Genomic DNA, 22,580 nt, shown 5'->3' on the forward strand with positions numbered 1-22,580 from the left:
GGTGACACTATCCTAGACCAGCTGGCGGGCGCCTAGGAATACCTACGCGGGCGACCGGTAGACCGCGGACTACCGTTTGGCCATCCCTGCCCTAGATGATAACTTTTAGAAATGCATCGAGAAATCTGGAGAGAGCTCTTCCGGTTCCGAGCATGAAATTGTTAGGAGTTTTCATGTTGTACAATTAGGTCAAGGTTACATTATGAAGGTAGTTTATTTTCACAATACAAAACATAGTCATTTAAACTCAAATAAAAACGTAGCCATGTGCAACGAACATTTTAATGCAATGCAGAACATTTTTATTTGCTAGATAAATTGGACATAATATTCATAATTATGAATAAAAAAACTCAATCAATTCAATAATAAAATTCACTAAGGAATCCATAATATATGATCGCAATTCAACCGAAATAAGACAACCCTAGGCTTCGATTTGTTGCTTATTGGCAGCATGCGTTTGTGGACATACACTTTTTCACGTCCTTCCTCTTTTCACTGCCAATCAAATATGAAAAAAGCTCCGCGGCTCCACCTCTGGCGAGATCACGATGGAAACAACTATGGCCATCCGTTGGGTGGCCAATTAGGGGTTGATATTTTATCCTGGTATATAAATAAGAAAACAAATTTGCCACCACAAGTATTTCATTGCTAGATGTTTGCTGATAAAAACATAACTTTGTTGCTGTGGAAGAACGACGGGCTATCAATTTCTTTTATTCGGTAGATTTTTGGAGTGTCTTGAGTGAGGTTGAGGTCCTACTGGTTCTGCCGTATCGTGGTTTAGAAACGAACTGTGAAGTGTGCTGGAAATTTACTCCTCGAGGATTAACATTGTGCAATGGTGACTTCCAAGGTAAGTGCCGCTACGAGGCGAGCAGTGCCAATTTAATTACACCTTATCGCCAACATTCATATCACGTGTTATCGGATTTCCAATTTCAAACGAGTGGTTCGATAAACAAATAAGTTAATTCGAGTCATACGACAAGCTATTTGCGCATTACAGTAAGCAATGCTGACCATAGACAGTGATCGGATTTGATTAATAAGAGGTGTGTGTGTTTGATAGCAATGGTTGTTGGTTTTTGCTCTGAACTTGTGCCGAGTTGCGCTAGACCTGATGGTGTCATTCGTCACGCTATGCCCGGTATTGGGCGAGATAAAAAAAATTACGTAGATGTGGATGTTTTCCACCTGTGGCGCGAATTAATCATGGGCTATTGCGGATAATTGTGATTGCTCTAATTATTGCTTCGAATTGTTGCGTAGCATTTCAATGACAGCTGTATACGTCCTAATAGCATCCAAAATCATACGATCTACTATGATTGTGGGTCAAACTTTTCCAGGGCAATTCATGTCATATAAGAAGAAAAAATCCTTGAAACAGTTTCAATTTCCTAACTTTCACTGACCATTTATCGTTTCATGAGTGGGATTGATAGTCTTACCAGTTGCACTAATTTGGTCGTCTTCGAACGAACAGTAATATACATTGCAATCGTCATTGTGACAAACATGGAAATTGTAATGCATTGCACATTCTAGTTGAAAACAAACGAAAGATTTGTTTAGGTAAAACCTATTATTCCCAGTTCGATGAAGTGAGAAATTTATAGCACAATTAATTCGTTCGTAAGTTCCTTTTTTAGCAACTTCTAAACGATGATTTACGTAAACACGCGTGCCACCGACGTAGCATGTTCCCCCGAACAAGTATGTTTTATACAATGCGTATCATTGCCAGCACCGGGTCGCTACAGGTGAGTCATTATTCTATTCAATTCACATCGCTAAAATGTGACATGCTTGCTAATCATCCCATAGACACGGATATTTCGCTAGACACGGTGGCACTGGAATTGAGAGCCCCACTTAACAAGTGATTAACCAGATTTGTTTTGTCATGTAACAACAATGTAGATTCCATGAATGGTGCGCTGTAATTTAGTGGAAACTGTTCTACACGGGAAGGATCTTTTGATAGAGCCGAGATGTTCGATAATTCCGAATCGTGTTGCATCATTCATGGGCGATTCTGATTAAAAAAAAACCAACTCAGTTGGTTATTTTCCATACAATAGTTGTACCTTCAACGGCGCTATTGAACAGCTTATTTACGCGTCGGAAACATTTTCTGTTACAACACAAGTGAGAAACAGCTGTCTTGTAGATTTCTTGCGGATACACATTGCATCTTGACAAGATGAAAAGAAATATATTGTTCTAGATAATGAAACATTTCAATGTCTTGTGCAGCGATATACTTGTATACAAAACTAGTACAGGTAGTTAATTGCTACATTTCCCCACATAATATAAGTGAACGTCCAAAGTGGTTTGATTAAGTGAATCGAAAGCGTTGCGTCAGATTTGCTTCATTCTGAAGTACGCTTCAACGGATCAAACAAACCGAATCGGTAGTTACATTTATTTTTATTTCTGGTGAATAGTAACTATTGTTGCATTAAAGTCCAAATGTTCAGTTCTGTATATGTCACCGGTAATGCCACGTGAGACATGGTCTGAATTTTAAACCCGCTATCAGCAATCGTTGGTGCGCAGTTACATAAAATTAACGGTCGGAGAATGAGGGTGTGTGATGTCAACCCCAAAAAATGCCGCTGTGCAAACTTGGAAGGCAGTATGAAATTTTTATACCCATTACGCGTAGCTACTCGATGAAAGGAAGAGCAATAGTTTCCGCAATTGGGGCATCCTTTTGATAGATTTCGTTGTTATATGGTAAGTGGGGGTAATTTGGACCCTCTAAGCAAAACGCTTAATATTTTTATAATATTTTTATTTGTGTATCATCGAAAAAACATACTTATGCTCCTGTAAAGTAATTCAGGATAATATTCTAATCAGTAACAGTGTTCTGGGATCGATACCAGGTATCTTGGCCAGGAGCCAGATCATGCAATTCCTTTTTTCAGCAACGAAATTTTATGGTACATTAAGATGGCGTTACCTAACATGTAGCATACGCTAGATATTCGGTGACAATGATTTTTGAATGTGACATTTGAGGCGCATCAAGAAACCGCCAAACCCTTCTCTTCCGGCTAAGTGAATAAGTGAGTAAACGTACTTTTTCAGCCAATTCAAATGCCATTTCCCGGATATCATGTGACGTTAAACCATATAGCAGATTTTGCAGGTCGAGGATATGATTCATCATCTACAGTTCCTGCTGAGGTGGAGAAAAGGTTCTGTGTGATTCTTAGAATGCGGCCGCCGAATTTGCATGATTCTTTTCAATGTTGTTCGAGTATTTTCAAACACTTTCGATGCTTTGTACAAAGAAAATCCATCCTTGACGGCTCTTACAAGCTCCTTCTTCGAACGTTGTCTGTTCATCTTGTTTTGTGATTCCGCGTCCTCTGAAATCAATTAGACCAAAGAAAAGTTTCAAACCTGTATGATCAGTTTACCCCACAGAAACGTGTCCATTTCACCCCACACAACATGCAAAAACTAAAGTGCAATTTATTTCATTTATTGTCATCAAACTTACAGAAAAAAAAACCTTAAACCTATGATGGAGAAACTAATATTTTCTTTCCATCAAATTGCTTACTTTGTTCATGCTGCCGTTTCCCTCCACTTGACAAATTTTACCAAAGTTTTTTTTACGTTAAGTATATACGGTTCAACAATAAAAGGAGATGACACTATAAAAAATTCAATTTGAGCCGTACTTTTCGAGACAAGGGGGTGTCCAAGTCACCCCCACTTACCCGACATGGTTATTCATGGTAATTGTTCACACACGGTTTCTTATCGTTATATCCTCTATGCACTACTGTTTGAAAGGTAGCACACAATGTATCAAAAAAGTTCCGGTACTTGAGCTATATTATACTAATATTATTATCTCACAGTTTTGCACCATTTGATGGCCAGAATCCACCGAATTCAACCCTCCTCAATCCAGAAAGTTGGGCTCTTCTACACGATAAGCCACCAAGTCACAAAACACTGATCGTGCGTCAGTTTTTGGGCTGGAATAGAGTTTGTATCCTGAATCATTCACCGTATTCACTTGATTTGGTAATCTGTGACTTTTCTCTTTTCCCAAAAATTGAGCCAAGAAATGTTCTTTACCATTTGTTGATGCCATTACGCAAAAAAAAATTGCGTCAAAAATATTGCTTAATTTTTTTAGTGCTCCGTACAGCGGTAGCACTCCGGCGTAGCACACTGCCGTATTAAAAGGGTTAAAAGTATGTATGGAAAGAGATTTTTAAGAGCAAAAAGGATAGCATAAACGTGAATCTGTATTCTTTGCGGTTGCGTGTATGTGGAAAGAATTAATGCGTGCTCATTTGCAATGTGTCTCTTGTTTCGCTCTCTCATATTACTGTTATATTGCTATGGCATATATATTATACAAATACTGTACTAGTATGGGAGGGTAGCACATTTTTCGTTATTTTTAAGCTCATTTAATATTCAAAATCTGTATGTCAAATCATGTGCTAAACATTAATTTTGGGTGTAATTTAGGGTAAACCAATATATATTAATTTTGGGGAAACCATTATATATATTCAAATATTATAGGGGGATGTGTTCAGAACACGATCGCATTGTTTACGTATGACTAGTAAAACATTTCATTCATTTCATTATCACTCAGGATATTATTTTAGGATGCATCGAAATTTTAGAAATAACTCTTTAGTTGTGATTTTTGGTAACCCTGAAAGGGCCAATGGTTTATTTTGTATTTCAGTAATCCAAACCTAAAATCATGAGTTTTTAGGTAAAAAACATCAATAATGTTAAGTAGGATCAAGGATTTCTTTTCTAAGTTCCATTAGAGTCACTATGAAGAAAAACGATTTTTTTGCTCTATCTTTTATTTGTAAAATTCTACATTAAAACTATCTTCAGACGACTTTTAGATCTTATCATGACAAAAATTTTGCAACGCAGAACTTGACACACATGTTGTTCCTCCTATAGCAATATCGTTCGGCCGAAGGCTAGCACACGAAGTAAATGATTCTTGTAATTGTAATTTTTTTTCTCCCCAAAATTATATTATTTCCTTCTACTTGTGTAAATCCTACATCGCTCTACTAGACCTTTATGACGACTTTATCTATTTCTATACATATCTGGTATAAGCACACAGAAGTATGGTATGGTGTTTTCTCATTAATTAGGTGCTGCTATAGAAATATTGATCAATAAATATTTGTCGATATGTAAAATTTTACACAACCAAGGCCAAGACCGATTCGATAAAGTTTTACATTACACTCTGCAATCAAGTTCTAAAACACTCTAATTTTAATAATCCTTACATTGACTTCACTGTAAACGAAAGCAAGGAAAATTTTATCCCAATTATTTGGTTTGGGGTTTGGGGTAAAATTTTATCCCAAAAGAATGCTATTAATTTTGCTTATTCCAAATTGACAAAAAAATCTCGATTTTTTCAGCTTTTTTCATTTTTTTTAAAATTTTCTAGCCCTTTCAAAAATTTAGTTGGCATCTCGAAGGACAGCATGAAGATTTTTGTGAGCACTTAAAACGGAATTCATTTAGCCTGATAGGAGAAGATTCTTCTGACGTTTCATTGAAGAAATCGTTAGCTTCTTTTGAAATGAAGATACACTGTATGTCAAAGGCTGCTTCTACTTCTTGATTGAGGTTAGCTAAATTGTCTTCATAGAACAGAAGTTTCAAAATGTATGATCACAAACAGACCTCAGATTAAATTTAATTTCGAAACAATAAACACATAATGACAATTACGCTCCTGTAGCATTGATACGTAAGTGCCAATGCTACATATTGACACTGTCCATGTGTTTTATCATATAAAGCAGGAATTTTATCACCTTTCTAAAAATAATTGGCGCGTTTGCAAATATCTTCTCCAATCATCATTGAGATGCGACAAATCCTTTCCCACCGTGCCGTGATAGCGGGGGTATTGTCTTTTCGAACCGTTTATTCATAGAAGCATCCGAAACTCCATGAGCTTCAAATTTCTTAAAAGCTTGACATCCCAGGTCATGTTTGAGCACATTGTGCATTATCGATTTGGAAACATTGAATTCAGCGGCCATTTTACGTTGTTATTTTCTATGATTTTCGCTCAGTCCTTGCTGAACGTCTTCTGCTGAATCTTTCCGATCATCCAACGAGGAAGTTTCATTGTTTGATGAACAAAATCACGTTTCACTTCCAGATTTTTCAAACTTATGAAAATAGCCCCTTGGCGCATTCCTTAAAAAACTTTCAAAACCAAAACTCTCTCATCGTCGATAAACTGACACTGAATAGAAATAATCGATCAGATCAATGGATTGTGGAAACATAGTGCAATATTACACTATGTAACCCGCGACGCAAGTTCGTCGCTACCGGAGGATTTACGCAGGTAAGCGGTTGGCTTAAGCGCCACTTCGGCGAGGGGGACAACTACAAGGAAAACATTAAATAAGACAAATAAGACAAATAAGACAAATAAGACAAATAAGACAAATAAGACAAATAAGACAAATAAGACAAATAAGACAAATAAGACAAATAAGACAAATAAGACAAATAAGACAAATAAGACAAATAAGACAAATAAGACAAATAAGACAAATAAGACAAATAAGACAAATAAGACAAATAAGACAAATAAGACAAATAAGACAAATAAGACAAATAAGACAAATAAGGCAAATAAGACAAATAAGACAAATAAGACAAATAAGACAAATAAGACAAATAAGACAAATAAGACAAATAAGACAAATAAGACAAATAAGACAAATAAGACAAATAAGACAAATAAGACAAATAAGACAAATAAGACAAATAAGACAAATAAGAGCAGTTTTGTAGCAGCGGCCCTAGTAGTCGTATCTGAAAACTTTCGGCCTTGATTGCCCCCAACTCCACCCAATTCAAAAATATTGGGAATTTGTCAAGCTTGGTCTTGTTAGATTCTTGGAAAACCATGGATTTAACCATCAACTGTAGAAAACACAGGTTATTTCGTGATCGGTCCTTAATGTGTTAAGAAGGGTGCCAAAGTGACTCGAGATGCTGCATGCAGACATGAAGAGATCGTGGAATAAAATTACCGCTGAGGTTGAGCAACGGAAAGTCTGAATTAAAAAAAAAAGTATTCAACAAAACTGTAATGCTTGCTTTGCTTCTTTGTTTTTAAGAGATTTTAAACTTTGCAGTTCATTCGTCTCTCAAAACTGTAATGGATTTTTTTCTGAAAAGAACAATAAATTAGTTTTATATCAAAATGTTTTTATATCAAAATAAAAACATTTTTTGTACCTTTATCCAATCCCGTAATAGAACTGGTTTTAGAATTCCAGATTCTAAATGTTTCAAGCATTATTCGTCATTCCACGATTCAGTGCAGTCCAATTATTTAAATAACAAACAGAATTGAGTTCGGCTCAAACTTGTTAAAACCTCTATCGAAGTATTCTGTTCTGTGTAACACGTTGATATCTACATTAACCCATTCCAAAATAGCTGTCCCAGCATCGTATGGGAGGTATTATAGCGTCAAGTGAAGACATCACTTTGCGTTGGTTGTGTCGATTTAAAGATTCATACATTCCAGTGTTGAGGTTAAAGATTCCATGGTTGAGTAAGGTGGTGGAATATGCTGAAAATGAAACGGATGAAGACCAGTTTGTAGACTGAGAAACATCTTGCTAATTGTAACCAAAATAAGCTGGTATCCATGTAGCAATATTTTACACAGTACTAGGTAACTCCATCGATGTATCATGCGTCTTGCCAAGATGATCAACTGCCGATGAGTGAAGCTGAGCTGTGCTGAACCACATAAACGCTTGCCTACGAAATGCAGGCAGGGTTTGAGTTAATGAAATTATTCAATCAGTGTTTATGAATTACCGTGTGCTCCCGAGTCTTGTGGACACATTCGTTACCAAGCAAACTGTACTGGTGGAGCATCGGGCAGCGAAAGTGAATTGCTAAAATGACGATCTCACTACCACCACTGATTTTGCCATCCAATGGAACATTTACCAAGTTCCGTGTGGGTCGCATACCATGGCATCATGTCAAAAATTGCTAATAGAAGCATCCTGTCACAACATAAGTATTCTCTATTGCCAAAAATAAAACTGCGGCCAGAGTGTTTCCCCAGTATTAGCAGGCTTTCACGCAAGTGATCGTATGGTTTTCCTTTTTTTTGTGTGTTTCCCTATGGATATAATCTTACATGTATTGTAAACATTAGAGTGGATTTTTGTTAGTCCGGAGCGGTCCTCTACTGTCCTTTCGTTAGGGTGTACCGTGTAGTTTGTATGTTCATACTCCCTCTTCGGAACTCATTGTTTTCAGAAGGATTTGTAACATTGTGGTTATTGAATACACGCACTTAATGGTGTATCTGAGGGCTTTTCATGTTCTATGACTGACCAAACCAAGCCCGTACTGTTCTGACTACCGCACGGTGCCCTAATCAAATATTCTCAAAACAAATAAATTAGACCTAATAGAGTACTCAGACTGGTGTGCGTATCGCTCCTCCGGTTTGCCAGACGGTCCCATAAAATAATACTTTCAGTGCAGATTCGCCAGCAACTGAACGACATACGATTTCGAGGCGTGTAGAAAATCTCATTCATTTGTTTCCGTGTTTCATTGATACGGTTCCAATACGTGATTTGTTAAAAAAGATAGTACCGTGATAAACATTTGTTCGATTTCGAATCAAATGGCACGCTGAGAAAAAATACGACATCGAGTGATTGAAAATTGAGCTTCGTCAGCTTCGTGATTTAACGCATTCTGACTGAGGAATTCGTCCATGATAAGCGAGAGTGTTTATGTTTAACTGCATACGACGATTTTTTTTGTGTGGTCCGGAAGTGGATAAGCAAATTTAATATCACTGAAGACCGAGATGGAGACCGGAGTAGAAATTCAAACACATAGGAAACTCTCCGTCACATTGATTGGAGTATTCTGCAACACATGAATAGTGCGCTGTATTGTGGTAATCCTTGAAATATTTCCCGAGATGTGAATGATACGAGTGACGTGAAACCTTTGTAATATAATTGTTTCTTTTTTTGGTGCTACATGATTACAAACTGCAACAAGAACATCGAAAGTATTTTAGTTATTTCCAAGCGAATTTAGGCGTAGGTGACTTTCTAGTGAGCACCACTAGGCGTTTGCTTTCGTCTGAGGAAATCAGACGAGCGTGTTCACCTTTACTAAAGTGAGTATAATGACCTGTCGAAGCCTTGTTGTTGCTTGAAAAATTTTGAAAGAATTCGCCGGAAATCAAGATATACGATGGTTGCATTATCGGAGATGTGACGCAGGTTTTGGCCTTGATGATTTAACTTGCGATGTGCTTTGATTTGATTCGAGGCGCGACTCATCTCTGTGGGTGGTCATCTTTCCTTCAACTGATCTATGAGTAGACCGAGTGTGTTGATTGGAATAAAATAACAATGTTTTTTTTCATGAAACGTGTTCTGATTGTGAGTTGATTTTAATTGATATTTGAGATATGTGTATGCAAACAATGGGAATGTTTTGGATTGTGTTGTTTTCAAGAGAATTACTTCCAGTTTCTGGAGTGATCACGTCGTATAACCAGAGAATTGCGGTATCATGGACGAGCCATGATGCAGTAATATGTGTACTACAACTTGGGGAAACTATTAGAAAATGTCGAAAAATAAAATGTTGTTATCAAGATCATTGATAGAACTTGGTGCCTCGCGATACTACTAAATTCTGTATCTTTTCTGTATTGACTAACTAAGTTGACTGACACAGTTCTCTTTCCAACACATTTCGGATAAATTAATGTTTTAAGTTCTCATTGACGATGCAACTCAAACCATCATCAACCCATTCTTTGAAGACCACTATGCACTAAAAACTGTACGACCTCAAACAAAGATTTGACTACGGGAAGATGGGATGAAGAGAGAATTAGATAGAGAAGCAAGAAGTCTACATTTGTTTTAACTTAAGATTCGACATGGTCGTTAATGAACAAATTAATTCCCTTTCAATTTCGGAACTAAATAAATAAAAACAAAGTAAATAAAATGAATGCGTCAAACGGCTCTTACACGATCATTAAGTAATAACAATATTAGTAAGAATCACTTCATTCGGCATTATCATTATTCTTCAACCCTACACGGCCATTTTTATTGACGATACTTCCCTTCAGTATTGAGTTTGACATCTTGTAGGAATGCAGTAAGCTTATGTTCCATCGTTGTGAAGCGGAAATGATAACGGATTTTCAGATGGAATAAAAAATATGAATGAAAATCTTTTTTTTTTCGCCTCAAATATGTTCCTCTATGTAATAGAGTAACAGTTTTTTTGCGAATGGTGAAAAAATCTTGAAATAAAATTGTATCTGACAGTAATTTTATTTTATAATAATGAGATTTAGTAGGGATTTCAGAAAATTCAAATTAAGAAAAGTCAGGTTCAGTGCTACGCGTTTTATGCATTTAATATTATCACGTGATAACTTTCATTCAAATTTCGAGAACTTGAAACTTTCTTTGGGTCAACTAACCCGATAGAGAGCAAATTGCCTCACACACATGGATTTTAACACCAGATGTCGCCCAGTGTTTCATATTTTCATTTTTATGCCGGTTGTGTCGACAATCTGTCTTGTACTGATTTATTTCTTTTGTTTTCTATAATCGTTTCATTTTTTGTTCTTATTTTTCTCCGTGCATACCTTTTTTAGTTAATCTGCTCCAATTTTTCTCACAAACTTTCGCATTTCATACTTCTGTTGAGCTAGCAACCCCAGTATATAATCTGGGTCTGTGACGGCAAGGATCACCGTTGGTGTGTTTATATTACGAGTCCCTCCCAAGCGAGTTATATGACGAAAATGACTAATTAATTGATCTTTTCACTCCTCCGTTGACATGTGATGACTTCATCAACCGACAACTCATTCAAGTTTTTGTTTGTCGCAAAATGCCAATACATATGTAGTAATATCGCTTCCAAAAAAATTTGGGTCTTCTTCAGGTTCCGTCTGAAGTGTGGGTTGGTGTGAGTTTTTCTTTCTCTTTGTGTGTAGTTTCCCGAAGTGGATGATGCGGTTGTCTCGTGGACGGGTTTCCAGTATTTCACCCTTTATAACGTTTGCAAAAAAAATGGACAAAAGTTGCCGCTTTTTCATGGATTTATCTTCACACGCATTGACGAAATTACCCATGCAGCATAGCATCAAACATAGCAACCCATGAATCAGCAGAAAAAAATTGACAGCTCCATCATTCGAACTATAACCGTGATGGCGAAAACAGTGAAGCTACTCCGTTCAGAAGTATTCGTGTTCAAAGAACGGTATCCGTCGCGTCGAGAACGGACATCGTGTGGCACTTTATGGGCGCCGGATACGCCCGTTCCGGCATCTACAACATCTTGTCACTATTGGACAACAATCAGAGCATCGAAAGAAAGCCCGGCTCCGGACGGCCGACGATCCTGAGCGACAAGAAGCTCCAAAGGATGCTGAAGAGGAAGATCGATGGAAAAGTGGCTACATCGCTGCGTGCCGGCCAAACAGTGAAAAAGTACCTGGCGAACATGGACATACATGTCAGGAAGCGGAAGTCCTGTCCACTGGTCTCGAAGCTTCAGACAATGACGCAGCGGCAGCGGCTGAATAAGATGGTCAAGTCGATTTTCCCGGCGAATCGTGACGTGGCGGGGGTGATGGACGACGAGACACATCTCACCCTTGGAGGGCAAGGACTGGCAGGGCATTCCGTATTTTACTCCCCCCACGAAGGAAGTGAGCTCCGAAGTGAAGTTCATTTCACACACCAAGTTCCCCAAGAAGGTGCTGCTGTGGCTGACAATCAGCGAGAAGGGGATGTCAAAGCCGCTCCTCTTTAGCTCCGGACTGGTCGTGAACGGGGAAATTTATAGTACGAAGTGCCTGCTGGAAGTTGCGTCGTTCATCAAGAAATACCATAAGGGCGAAGACGCGGTGCTCTGGCCGGATGTGGCATCGGCTCACTACTGGAAGCGATCGTTAGAGGAGATGGAGCGGCTGAATATCGATGTGGTATCCAAGTCGGCGAGCCCACCGAACGTCCCCCAGCAAAGTCCCATCGAGAATTTCCGGGCACACCTGAAGCGTAAGATAAACCCCAACAATTTTGGCGCGAAAACTGAGAAGGAATTGATAAATAAAACGAAGAAAGAACTCAAAAACATGCCTACACACATGTTTTCGTCCACCATGGTGAATGTTTCGGTTAACTGCCGGAAGGCCGCTCGCAAGGGCGTAGAATTTTTCTTTGCAAGTGAGCTAATATAATTACCTTCCATGGGAAATTGATCAAACTCAATTATCTGTCTTAGTTTATTTAATCACCATCCGAAAAAAAGTTCATTTTTTTAATTCAAGGACCTGTCCAGGTAATTAGTTTACGGATTTGGTTCAACAGGCACACGTTACTTTCACACAAAACCAAACGTTATCTTATTTAAACGTCCTCTTCTTCTCTCCTCCTTTTGATATTCCAACCTTCCTTTTCCTTCAGAAAACTTTTCTAGATTCTTAATTTCTGTAAAACAACAAATAGCAAGTAACAACTATTTTTCAATTATCAATTTCGATTAACCTCTTATCTCTTATTCCTTTAACCTTCCGGCTAATTCTTCCGGCTCTATATTTTTTTTTCTAGAAAAAAAAAACAATTTAATTTGTTCAGGTGCCTACTTCTTACTTCCTTAATTGAATGGAGTCGTTTGCCAGCACTGCTTTTTCTTACCGAGCTTTCTGTTTTTTTTTGTATGTGTGGGGCAAACAATGTTTTTTTCTGCCTAGTTGGCAACCCCGTTTATTGACGGTAGAACAACTCAACAATGAATCGCAGAGGGCGTTGTTTACCCAACACTAAAACCGTTTGTAAGTGGGGCAATATTATCCAGCAACTGGCGGCTAGGAATGAATTCATTTAAATGGGGTAAGTGGAGCAATTAGGACCTCCTAAGCAAATCGCTTTATATTTCCAAACCAATATAGTCTAAACAAAAAAAAGTCACTTGTTTTCTTATAATCAATAATGTTTAATCATTATATGAAGCTTCAAACTACTAAATGTATGATAAAACATAAGAGATGATTTTTGGACATAAAAATTCTATGTGGGATGATTTGGTCATGTGTGTGTTTCATCGAAAAAAAACATACTTATGTATATGTAAAGTAATTTGGGATAATATTACAACCAGTAACAGTGTTCTGGAATCGATACCAGGTGTCTTGTCCAGAAGCCAGATCAGAAAAATTGGATTGAGACCATTTCGAATTCTACATGAATCCTTTCACTGTTGTTCGAGAATTTTCAAACACTTTCGTTGCTTTGTACAAAGAAAATCCGTCCTTGATGGCTTGCGTTACTCTTTCATGTTCCTTCTTCTTCCAACGTTGTCTGTCTATAATTGTTTTGTAATTCCGCAGCATCTGGAATCAATTAGACCAATGAAAAGTCTCAAACTTGTATGACCCATTCACCCCACAGAAACGTGTACATGTCACCCACACAGCATGCAAAAACTTCAATGCAATTTATTAAATTTATTGTTATCATACTTACAGTTTCTCTGCATTAAATAGTTCCTCTTCTGTAGGCGAACAGAACTTTTCTGCACAATACACGAAAAGTTTGTTTGATCGTCGGAAAAAAACCATAAAACCACAATCGAAAAACATACATTTTCATACAATCAAAGTGCTTGAGTGTTCATACTACCGTTTCTCCCTACCTGTAAAGTTTTACCAAAGTTTTTTACGTTAGGTTCGTACGGTTTAACAATAAAAGGAGATAACATTATGAAAAATTCAGGTTGAGCCGTACTTTTCGAGATAAAGGGGTGGCCCAAATCACCCCGACTTACCCTACAGTGTCGAACAAAACATTAAGACCACTGCTCAAGCAAAAAAAGAAAGTAACGAAAGTTTGAGAAAAAATAATCCAATCCAGTGCTTCAATCCATTTATAATAATTTATTTGCGTTGTTCGAAGAAATTTATAACATATGTAGTTAAAACAATAGTCATTCATTAACAAATGCGTTTCAAGCATACTTAATAACTAAACTGACGCGACAAAAATTAAGACCGGTCTTAAAATTCATGGTAAAAATAACAACAAGCAAATTCATACCGTGAAAAGCTTCTATGGTTAGTGCTTGGTCATGTAACCTTTGTTACGCATTACTTCACGCACCCGGTTCGGCATAGATTCCACCAGCTTCTGGCACGTGGTGACCGAGATGACGTATCAACAAGCTTGGATCCTATCCCATAGTTGCTGCTTATTCTTCGACTTCTCCGTGTATACCGACCTTTTCACGATCTCCCGTAGGTTCTCTATAGGGTTCAGATCCGTTGATCGCGTTGGCCACGGACAAGTTCAGTTCGTTCCGGATTTTTCGAGGCCTTGGATGGATTTTTCTTGGAGGCTCGCTTTATGGCAGAGTCATCCTTCGCGGTCGTTTTTCTTGGCCGTCCTGAAATTTAGGATTTTTTTGCGGTCGTGGAGGGCATTAAATGCATTCAAGGCGTGTTATTCGGTATAGGAAACTCAACTAATTATTAATAAAAATGACGCAAGTAATACTACGTTGAGACGGCGAAGTTCCTCTAGGAACGTTAGTGCCATTTAAGACAAAGAAGAAGAAAAAGATGATAACTATTGGGAAATTGGTAGATAGAGACTATGGAATTGTTTAATTCAATTCACTTAACAGATCGGATGAAAATTTCATAAGGTTGAAGCCTCTTACAAAAATCTACTTGATTATCACAAAGCACAATTTTTCCATGGATGCGTGTCAAAGTTTGACAGCAATCGGTCGATTGGTTCGTGAGTACCAGCATTGAGAGTGAAGCAACTTTTGTTATTGTGAAAAAAATGGAAAAATCACAAATCAATTAAAACGTTGGCAAAATTGCATGAATTGGGCTTCGGACTGCTTCCGCATCAACCGTATTCTCCAGATCTGGCCCCCAGCGACTATTTTCTTTTCGCAGACCTGAAGAGAATGCTCGCTGGCAAGAATTTAATACCGATGATGAAGTGATTTCCGAAACCGAGGCCTATTTTGGAAAAACTGATAGAGTACTATAAAAATGGCATCGAAAAGTTGCAAGATCGCTATAATCGCTGTATCGCCCTCGAAGGCAATTATGTTGAATAATAAAATTGAATCCTGAAGAAGGCCGATCGTTTGCGTGGTTTTGTGGAAGCAGCAGAATTTTCGTATCGATTCGTATCTGTCCTCGTCCGAACAATACATAAGTTGACTTTATGTCGAAAGAGTCCTTATTTCCAATGCACGAACTCCAAAGGTACTCCCGTAGCCGAGTGGTTAGTGTCACACATTATCATGCCGGTTCGAGTTCGATTCTCGTTCTAACCGGAAGATGTTTCGTCGAAGAAATTTGTTCTCGTGGTCACGCGTATTCTAGAATACGCTCATAGCGTGTTTTTCGTTATAAAAACCTCAACAAAGTAAAAATATGACGCAAGTAAATGCCTATGTTGAGAAGGCAAAAGTTCCACTGACTACGTTTGTCCCATCCAAAAAGAAGAAGAATTGCAAAGAGATCTCAAATCTGATAGACATTACGACCACAGGTGATTATATATTTGTTTCACATATCACCACCAGTGTTGCCACACGTACAGATTTATCTGGAATGATACAGATTAAGGGGCTGTCTACATACCACGTGGACAACTTTAGGGGGGGGGGGGATGTGTACGGGGTAATACAATGTCCACGCTTGTTCATGGAGAGGGGGGAGGGGATATAGATCGAGTTCACGTGGGCAAGAAGAATATTTTTTGAACTGACTCTAATTTAGAAAGTACGCTGCTTAGAATAATGATGCTACTCATTTGAAAGATAAGAAAACTTTGCGTAGAATGCAGTGGTAAAACATTTAAATTAATGAAATCAAGTAACTTTTAGAGGTAAAGATGAAACTTAAAGTTTTGTGCTTTATGGGTTTTTATAAATTTTCCAAAAATGAATGATAAACTGGATTGCTTCTTTCAACCAAATTGAAGCTGTCCAATCATTCTATAATTTTTTCCTTGACACTACACTGTTATTCTTCTTTTTATCTTGCAAAAATTTAAATGATTCACAACATAATTTATACGCAGTTTTCTCAAATGAAAGCAATTGAATGGTGCTAAGCAGCGTAATTTTTGAATTAAAGTCAGTTTAATGCAAAAAACGGTCTCAAGGAAAAGCTCAATAATTCTTTCGTAGATGAGATTTAACCATAAGTGTGGAACATTTTTTTCATCAAATACGATCCTCTATCACCTGAAATATTTCGGATATTTAATTTATGAGAAAGTTTTCTCAGTAGTTTAACCTATTAACGACCAAGCTGTAAAAATATTTTTTAACGAACTCCATTGGTGTAATTTTGTTTATTGGCGTTACAAAAACCCAAATCTTCAAGAATTTTTTTTCGTCCTTCCGTTTTCCGGAATATTACAAAAACCGAAAAATCGCCGAACAAAAACATTGGCTAAAACCTACATTTATGATCCCATAGGAGGTTCAATCCAATGGGTTTTTTCTACATCACAATGTGTGTTTTTTTCAAAGTAATACTGTAAGAAAGTTTACATATTTTTGCATTTTAGAAGGTTTTGTTTTTTTATCAGGTTATGTGAGGTTATGTACTTTTCGCACATAGTTACTTTAATCCGAATTTATTGTCCAATAAAGTTACACAAAATCGAATGAAATTGATGGTAAGTGATAGCTAATAAATTGAGCTATCTTTTGATGCCAAAACCTTACCAAAGCCATGAAAAATTATCAAAGTTGCTGTTCGATTTTTCGAACGCTTAGCATGAAATGGGTTAAACATTTCTTCATGTTTTTGAAGAATCAATTAACTTTCTATTAAATTAATTGATTCCTCAAAAACTTATTTCAATCGGGCAACAGATTTCAAACCAAAACTGTACAAATTTTTTAAAAATGGGGAGGATCGGGGCAGCGACTGAATAATTTGGCGTTGAATTGTTCTTTAGTAAACTGTTCGAGTTTGATAAGTGATGTTTTGATAAGGATTTTAGCGGAGGAAAACCAAAGAGCAATACAAATAACTTTTCGAGCGAGGTTAGTAAAAAAATCAGTGAGTCGTGAGTTTTTTTATGTATACACCGATTCTGCATTCCGCCGGATTTGCATTCCGTTCGAAACCATTATTTCGTTCGAAATATAATTTTGCATTCCCTATTTTTTTTGCCCATTTAATATTCGAAGAGAAGCAGATTGAATGAAATGCAAAAACAACTTGAACGGAACACAGATTGGAATTTTATCAAGTCGATCGAAATATTTCGAATCGATCGATATACAGAATAGGGGTGGTTGTTTTTCCCCGCGAGCATTTTGAAAGCCATCTAGACACTTAATGAAGAATGGTCAATAAGTAGTTGAAAAATAAAAAAATATACATTGAAAATATTTCTAATACGCTATTAATACCCTCTGAAAATTCCCGGAACTATTGCGGAAAAGGTTTCGCATTGCGCTGATGGCTTAAAGTGAAGCGAATGTGTAAATGAATCGACATTTCCTGTGACCAATCGTACTCCGGAGTGGGCAAAAAACTACACTCGACAAAAAATAGAGGAGCAAAATGCGACATCTAGAATTTTTAATGATTTTTGAAACGCTATAACTCTGTTATAAAATAATGCATTCGTCAAAGCAACAACTGGACATTGTATAGAATATTTTCAAGTTTGCAATGGGCAGAATTGACCATCGATTTGCGGTGCGTTCATTATTTCATGAAATATTCATGATTCAAAATTAAAGGATAAACGTATCATTCAATAGAGAATACCTCTGTAGAAAATAGTTCTACTAAATCTTTCTATGAATCAAATGAAAGCGAAAAAATCTGGTTGATTGGATTGTTATTGTTAATATATTTTTAAAATTTATAGATACTTTGAAAGCAAACGTTTTATCTTTTCTTGCAATGTCTTTTGTCTACAACGCATATACACATTAAACTAAAATATGTACGTACGATATCCATAAACCAGAAATTTGTAGTTTGAAAATGCTGAATTTTTTGTCTTCATGTCATGATTTATATCGAAAGTACATGCGTTTCGAAATCGCTTAGAAAAAGGGTCGAGATTTCCTCAACCCTTTATAATCTTTATAAGATCTTTAGATATCAATGCATGGGCTCTATTCCATCTTTTCTTGAAATTCTTTTTAATTGATAAAAAAAATATATGCATATAAAATTGTTCTGTTTGTTTTTATGCGCTTCATGAACTCGAAAAGTTCGCCACTGATGGAGCTCATATTATGACACAATATGAAATCCACTTCAAAGACTGTTGTTGCTACTGCCAATCCCTCAGGAAGCTTTAAAATTTTCAGATGGAATAAGCACACTTCTGAAGTGATGCTGTGAGCCTAAATCAACTTTCTAGTATTGAATACGTATTCTATGTGGTAGCGACACATTTTTTGCAAGCGTTTAAAAAATCGTGAACTAAAATTGTATCCGATAATGATTTTAAATCCATTTAATTTTATTCGATTGGCGTTGCTCAAGATCAATCTTCGGAATTGTGTGATGTAGATTCGGGTGCGGATTGTTCAACTGTATATTGCGCGTTTCCGTGTTGGCATACTAGATAGAAAAAGCGTGGCAGGGTACAGCTAGTAAAATTTGAAAAAAAACTTAAATGGACTTAAAATTTAATGTAAGCGCAATCCAGTTATTTCCTCAATTATTCTAAATAAATAAGCAAAAATGTCCACGTGGACAACAGGGGATATGAAAATGTCCACGCTTGTCCACGGAGGGGGAGGGGGAGTGTCAAATCGTGCTTTTTATGTCCACGTGGTATGTGGACAGTCTATAAGCTTCGAAGCCGGCTCAGCAACGATACGATGAACGCTATTTTGAGGTCAAAAGATTTGTTCAAACATCGTGGCGGCAGCTCGAAAATTTTAATAAATGATAGTATGTAATCTAGATTCAGAAAAACTATGTATAAGCATTATCAAACACACGAACGACTTGTGTAAATGTGGAATTGTCGTAAACAAATAAGCATTTTTTTCATGCTAATAAATTATTTTTTCTTTACAACGAATATTTTCGATGGTACAGATTTTTGGTAAAACGCGTAAAACATCAATTTGCACGTGTGATTTTATCATACACATACACACTCCATCGGACGGTATACAAACAAAGCGATTCCCTACGTCAGATTTAAGAAAGATCAAAATTGCACTGCAGTGTGAGATCTTTCATTCGAAGCACCTTTTCGACTCTTCGAAGCGATTTCGCTATCGATTAAAACCTAGATGACGTGGATGTTGGTTGCTCGTCGGCTGAACCTAGATTAACATTTAATTGGGAAAGAATTTCCTTCATACTCGCCTAGGTAATATTTCTATTCTGCTTTGCTTCTGCGCATTTAGCTGCGCGCTATACTTGCTTCGTGCATATTCTGAGCATGCATTCTGAAGCAACATTATTTGCACGTCCAGTACGTCCAATACGGTAGCAAGATGGAAATTGACGGTCAACTAGATAATGCTTGACATTTTTCAATTATGGGTAGTGGGTACAATATTCTTCTGCAAATAGGCTAACAAAATGAAGCCTAATACGATTATTATAATGCAATGATGTAGCAGATTAACCAAGATCAGAAAGATACCTTCGTCTGTTATTTTCCAATATTCTGTCTATCTTCTACGAAATCTAGCTCAAATGAAGTTTCCAGACAACAAATGGCCCCGGGTGCCCATTTTAAACTGTTTTTGCCATCTCCTCTGGACGGACAATAAAATAACTGCGTCGTCACGTTTCGCTGAAACTAGTTGCGCATAGAGTCGGATAAACTGTCGCTACTGCAATTGTTTATCGTGGGATAAATCTAATTCAATTGGTAATTAAACGGTGATTAATATGTTATTTTGTTCTATCAACAAATTAATCACAGTGACTGGTGTTCCTGCAAGTTCCGTGAATCATACTGGGGCAAATAAACGTAACCATTCGTCCGTCCGTCCGTTCGTTGGTGGGTGTGTACGGGAATTTTTGCTACTACGTAACCGACCGAGCGTTATCTGACGAAATAGGACACTTATTTACCGTTTATGGCGTCATACGTGTACGCCAGGTGAATGAAGAGTATTCATTTGTCAGCGCATTTTAGTTAGTGAAACGAACTAGTGATTTTTGGTAACGTCCATACGAGGTATGACGATATATGTTTCATTATGACGTGACAATAAATCAAGCTTTTAGAGAAGTGTATTTTACCAGTTTATTTGGAATTCGGACTAGATCACTCTGATACAATATTCTTCTTTATCATATAGCATTGTTCTAAATGAAACGAAAATTTTTAATACACACTGAACTATCTCTGTTTAAAAGAACTCTTCAATTTTCAATGCAAATCATATGTGTGTTAACATCACCGGCTGAGTGATTTGAATTGGATAGAAAAGCAATTTACACGATCACATATTTGCGAAATTGATCGATTCAAGTCGTGCTAGGTTATGGTTGAAATCTAGTAATTCTTGAAACAGATACTGGTGAATGCTGAATAATACAATTGCACTGATTATTGCATCAGAATAAACTACTCCGGTAATTACTACTATCATTATACAGAGTCGACACAAGCAATTAGTGTTGCATTGAAGTGGTCTCTACTAAGTTTGCGATTAGCAGGTGTATAAGGGTGGTATAAATTCATGGAAATTTTAGTAGGTCGATTGGACTGGAATACTACCGTTCGCTTAGTGGCAATCAGACCGTTTCATTGTTCGTTTTTGTTCCAATAAATAAATCTTACTAGGTCGTTTCGACGGGGAAAACTTCCAGATGAGTTTGATGGTTAAACTAATACGCACTTTTCGTACACAGTAAATTCTAGTTTTGTATATACAAAATTTACGCTTCCATTTTATGACCTCTTGTAATTTTTCGGTTCGTAATATCCGTTATATCGGGCTCTTAAGCAGTGTGTCGGAAGATAGTTCTAAACTTTCATACATAACTGAAACTGAAAACGTTCAGAAAGTGTTTACAAAAGTGAATTTTATTAAAAAATATTCAGTTTACATAGCAATGAAATGAAAAAATCAAGCTTATTGTTGATTTCTAAAAAAATTATCGAACCTTAGATTTAGCTCATCTCATCATATTCTGCACAGAAGTCTTTGTGCATTTTCTGGACGCTGCAGATAAATTCTTCTTGAACTCTGACATATTTTTAGATAGTATACCTTCCTTTTTGATCTTGGGCTTGACAACGTTCGATTGGCCATAGCTGGGGACAGTTAGGTGGGTTGAGGATTTTTTTCTACGACCATGATGTTGTTTTCCGAAAACCATTGTAGAAGGGATTTGGCATAATGTGCCGATGCCAAATCCGCCAAGAATAGAGGAGAAACCTCGTGCTTTCTATAAAGTGGAAGCAATCTCTTCTTCAAGCATTCCTCCACATAAATTTGAGCATTTATAGTCCCTTTTGTGAAAAAAGTTGACGATCGTATGCCACACGTACAAATGGTTTGCCAAACGAGCACTTTTGGCCGAATTTTTCCATTGCAACAGTCATATCCGCTAATGGTACACTCTCTCCAATTGATTTGGTATGAAATTGAGGTCCCGGCAGCGTTCTGGAATCTTTTTTGACGTATGTTTCGTCATCCATGAGAATGCACCGGTTGGAATTGTTCAAAATACGAGCTCGTGTTTTAGCGCGATCTTGCTGCTCCGGTGTTTGTTTGGCCACTTTTTGCTTTCTATAGATCTTCAGACCATGTCTCTGTTTAATCCGTTGAATTATCCCGACACTGGTTTTTCCCTTCGTGGCCAAATCACGAAGTGATGCATACCTGTTCTTCTGAATATAATTTATAACTTTTCGGTCCAATTCGGTCCTCCGGGGTTTCGTCCACTTCTGTTGAGGATCCTCAATTACCGAACTTTGCGACGATTCGTTGAACACGTTCTGAACAAACTTTGATTTTTTTTTGCTATTTTGTGGTATGTGACACCCTTTTCGGTGCACCGATTGTGCAGAATTTTCTTTCTAGATTCCAAATCAATCGGCGACATTTCGAAAACAACTTTATGACCGTGACTAAATGACTTGTATTTCGATTTTTGACAAGTTAACAAAACGTGATTACATGACAAAAAAAATTCACTCGTTTGTGTGTAATAATGTTCAGGACTACTTTTCGATACACTCCTTATAACCTCTGGGTCCTTCTCAACATAACCGACTTTGGCCGCCGAGAAAATCGTTCGTACCTAAAGAAAAACATCTGAACTTTCGAGACAACGTTAAGTCAACTTTCGGAAACGATCCGAGATGACAGTTGTACAGTGTCGACGTCTGGCGGCGATTTTCAAATTCGAGGCTATAATTAGGGACCCAAACTCGAATGGGTAATTTCTATCAGATTAAAAATCA

The 22,580-nt window shown here is 37.2% G+C and overlaps 1 protein-coding gene across 3 annotated transcripts in view; it reads left to right on the forward strand.

The window, feature by feature from the left end:
* Positions 1-662: 662 nt before the first annotated feature.
* LOC129769366 (ion transport peptide-like) overlaps positions 663-22,580 on the forward strand; it is a 94,704-nt gene continuing 72,786 nt past the window's right edge. For 2 of the 3 annotated variants that reach the window (XM_055771591.1, XM_055771596.1), the window contains exon 1: positions 663-862. In XM_055771591.1, the coding sequence (XP_055627566.1) occupies positions 848-862 (15 nt within the window). In that variant the 5' untranslated portion in view covers positions 663-847. Of the gene's footprint in view, positions 863-8,606; positions 9,251-22,580 lie in introns of those variants that run through there. The other variant, XM_055771595.1, reaches the window with a different exon arrangement.

This window comes from Toxorhynchites rutilus, chromosome 2 (assembly GCF_029784135.1).
Source record: "Toxorhynchites rutilus septentrionalis strain SRP chromosome 2, ASM2978413v1, whole genome shotgun sequence".
Lineage (NCBI taxonomy): Eukaryota > Metazoa > Arthropoda > Insecta > Diptera > Culicidae > Toxorhynchites > Toxorhynchites rutilus.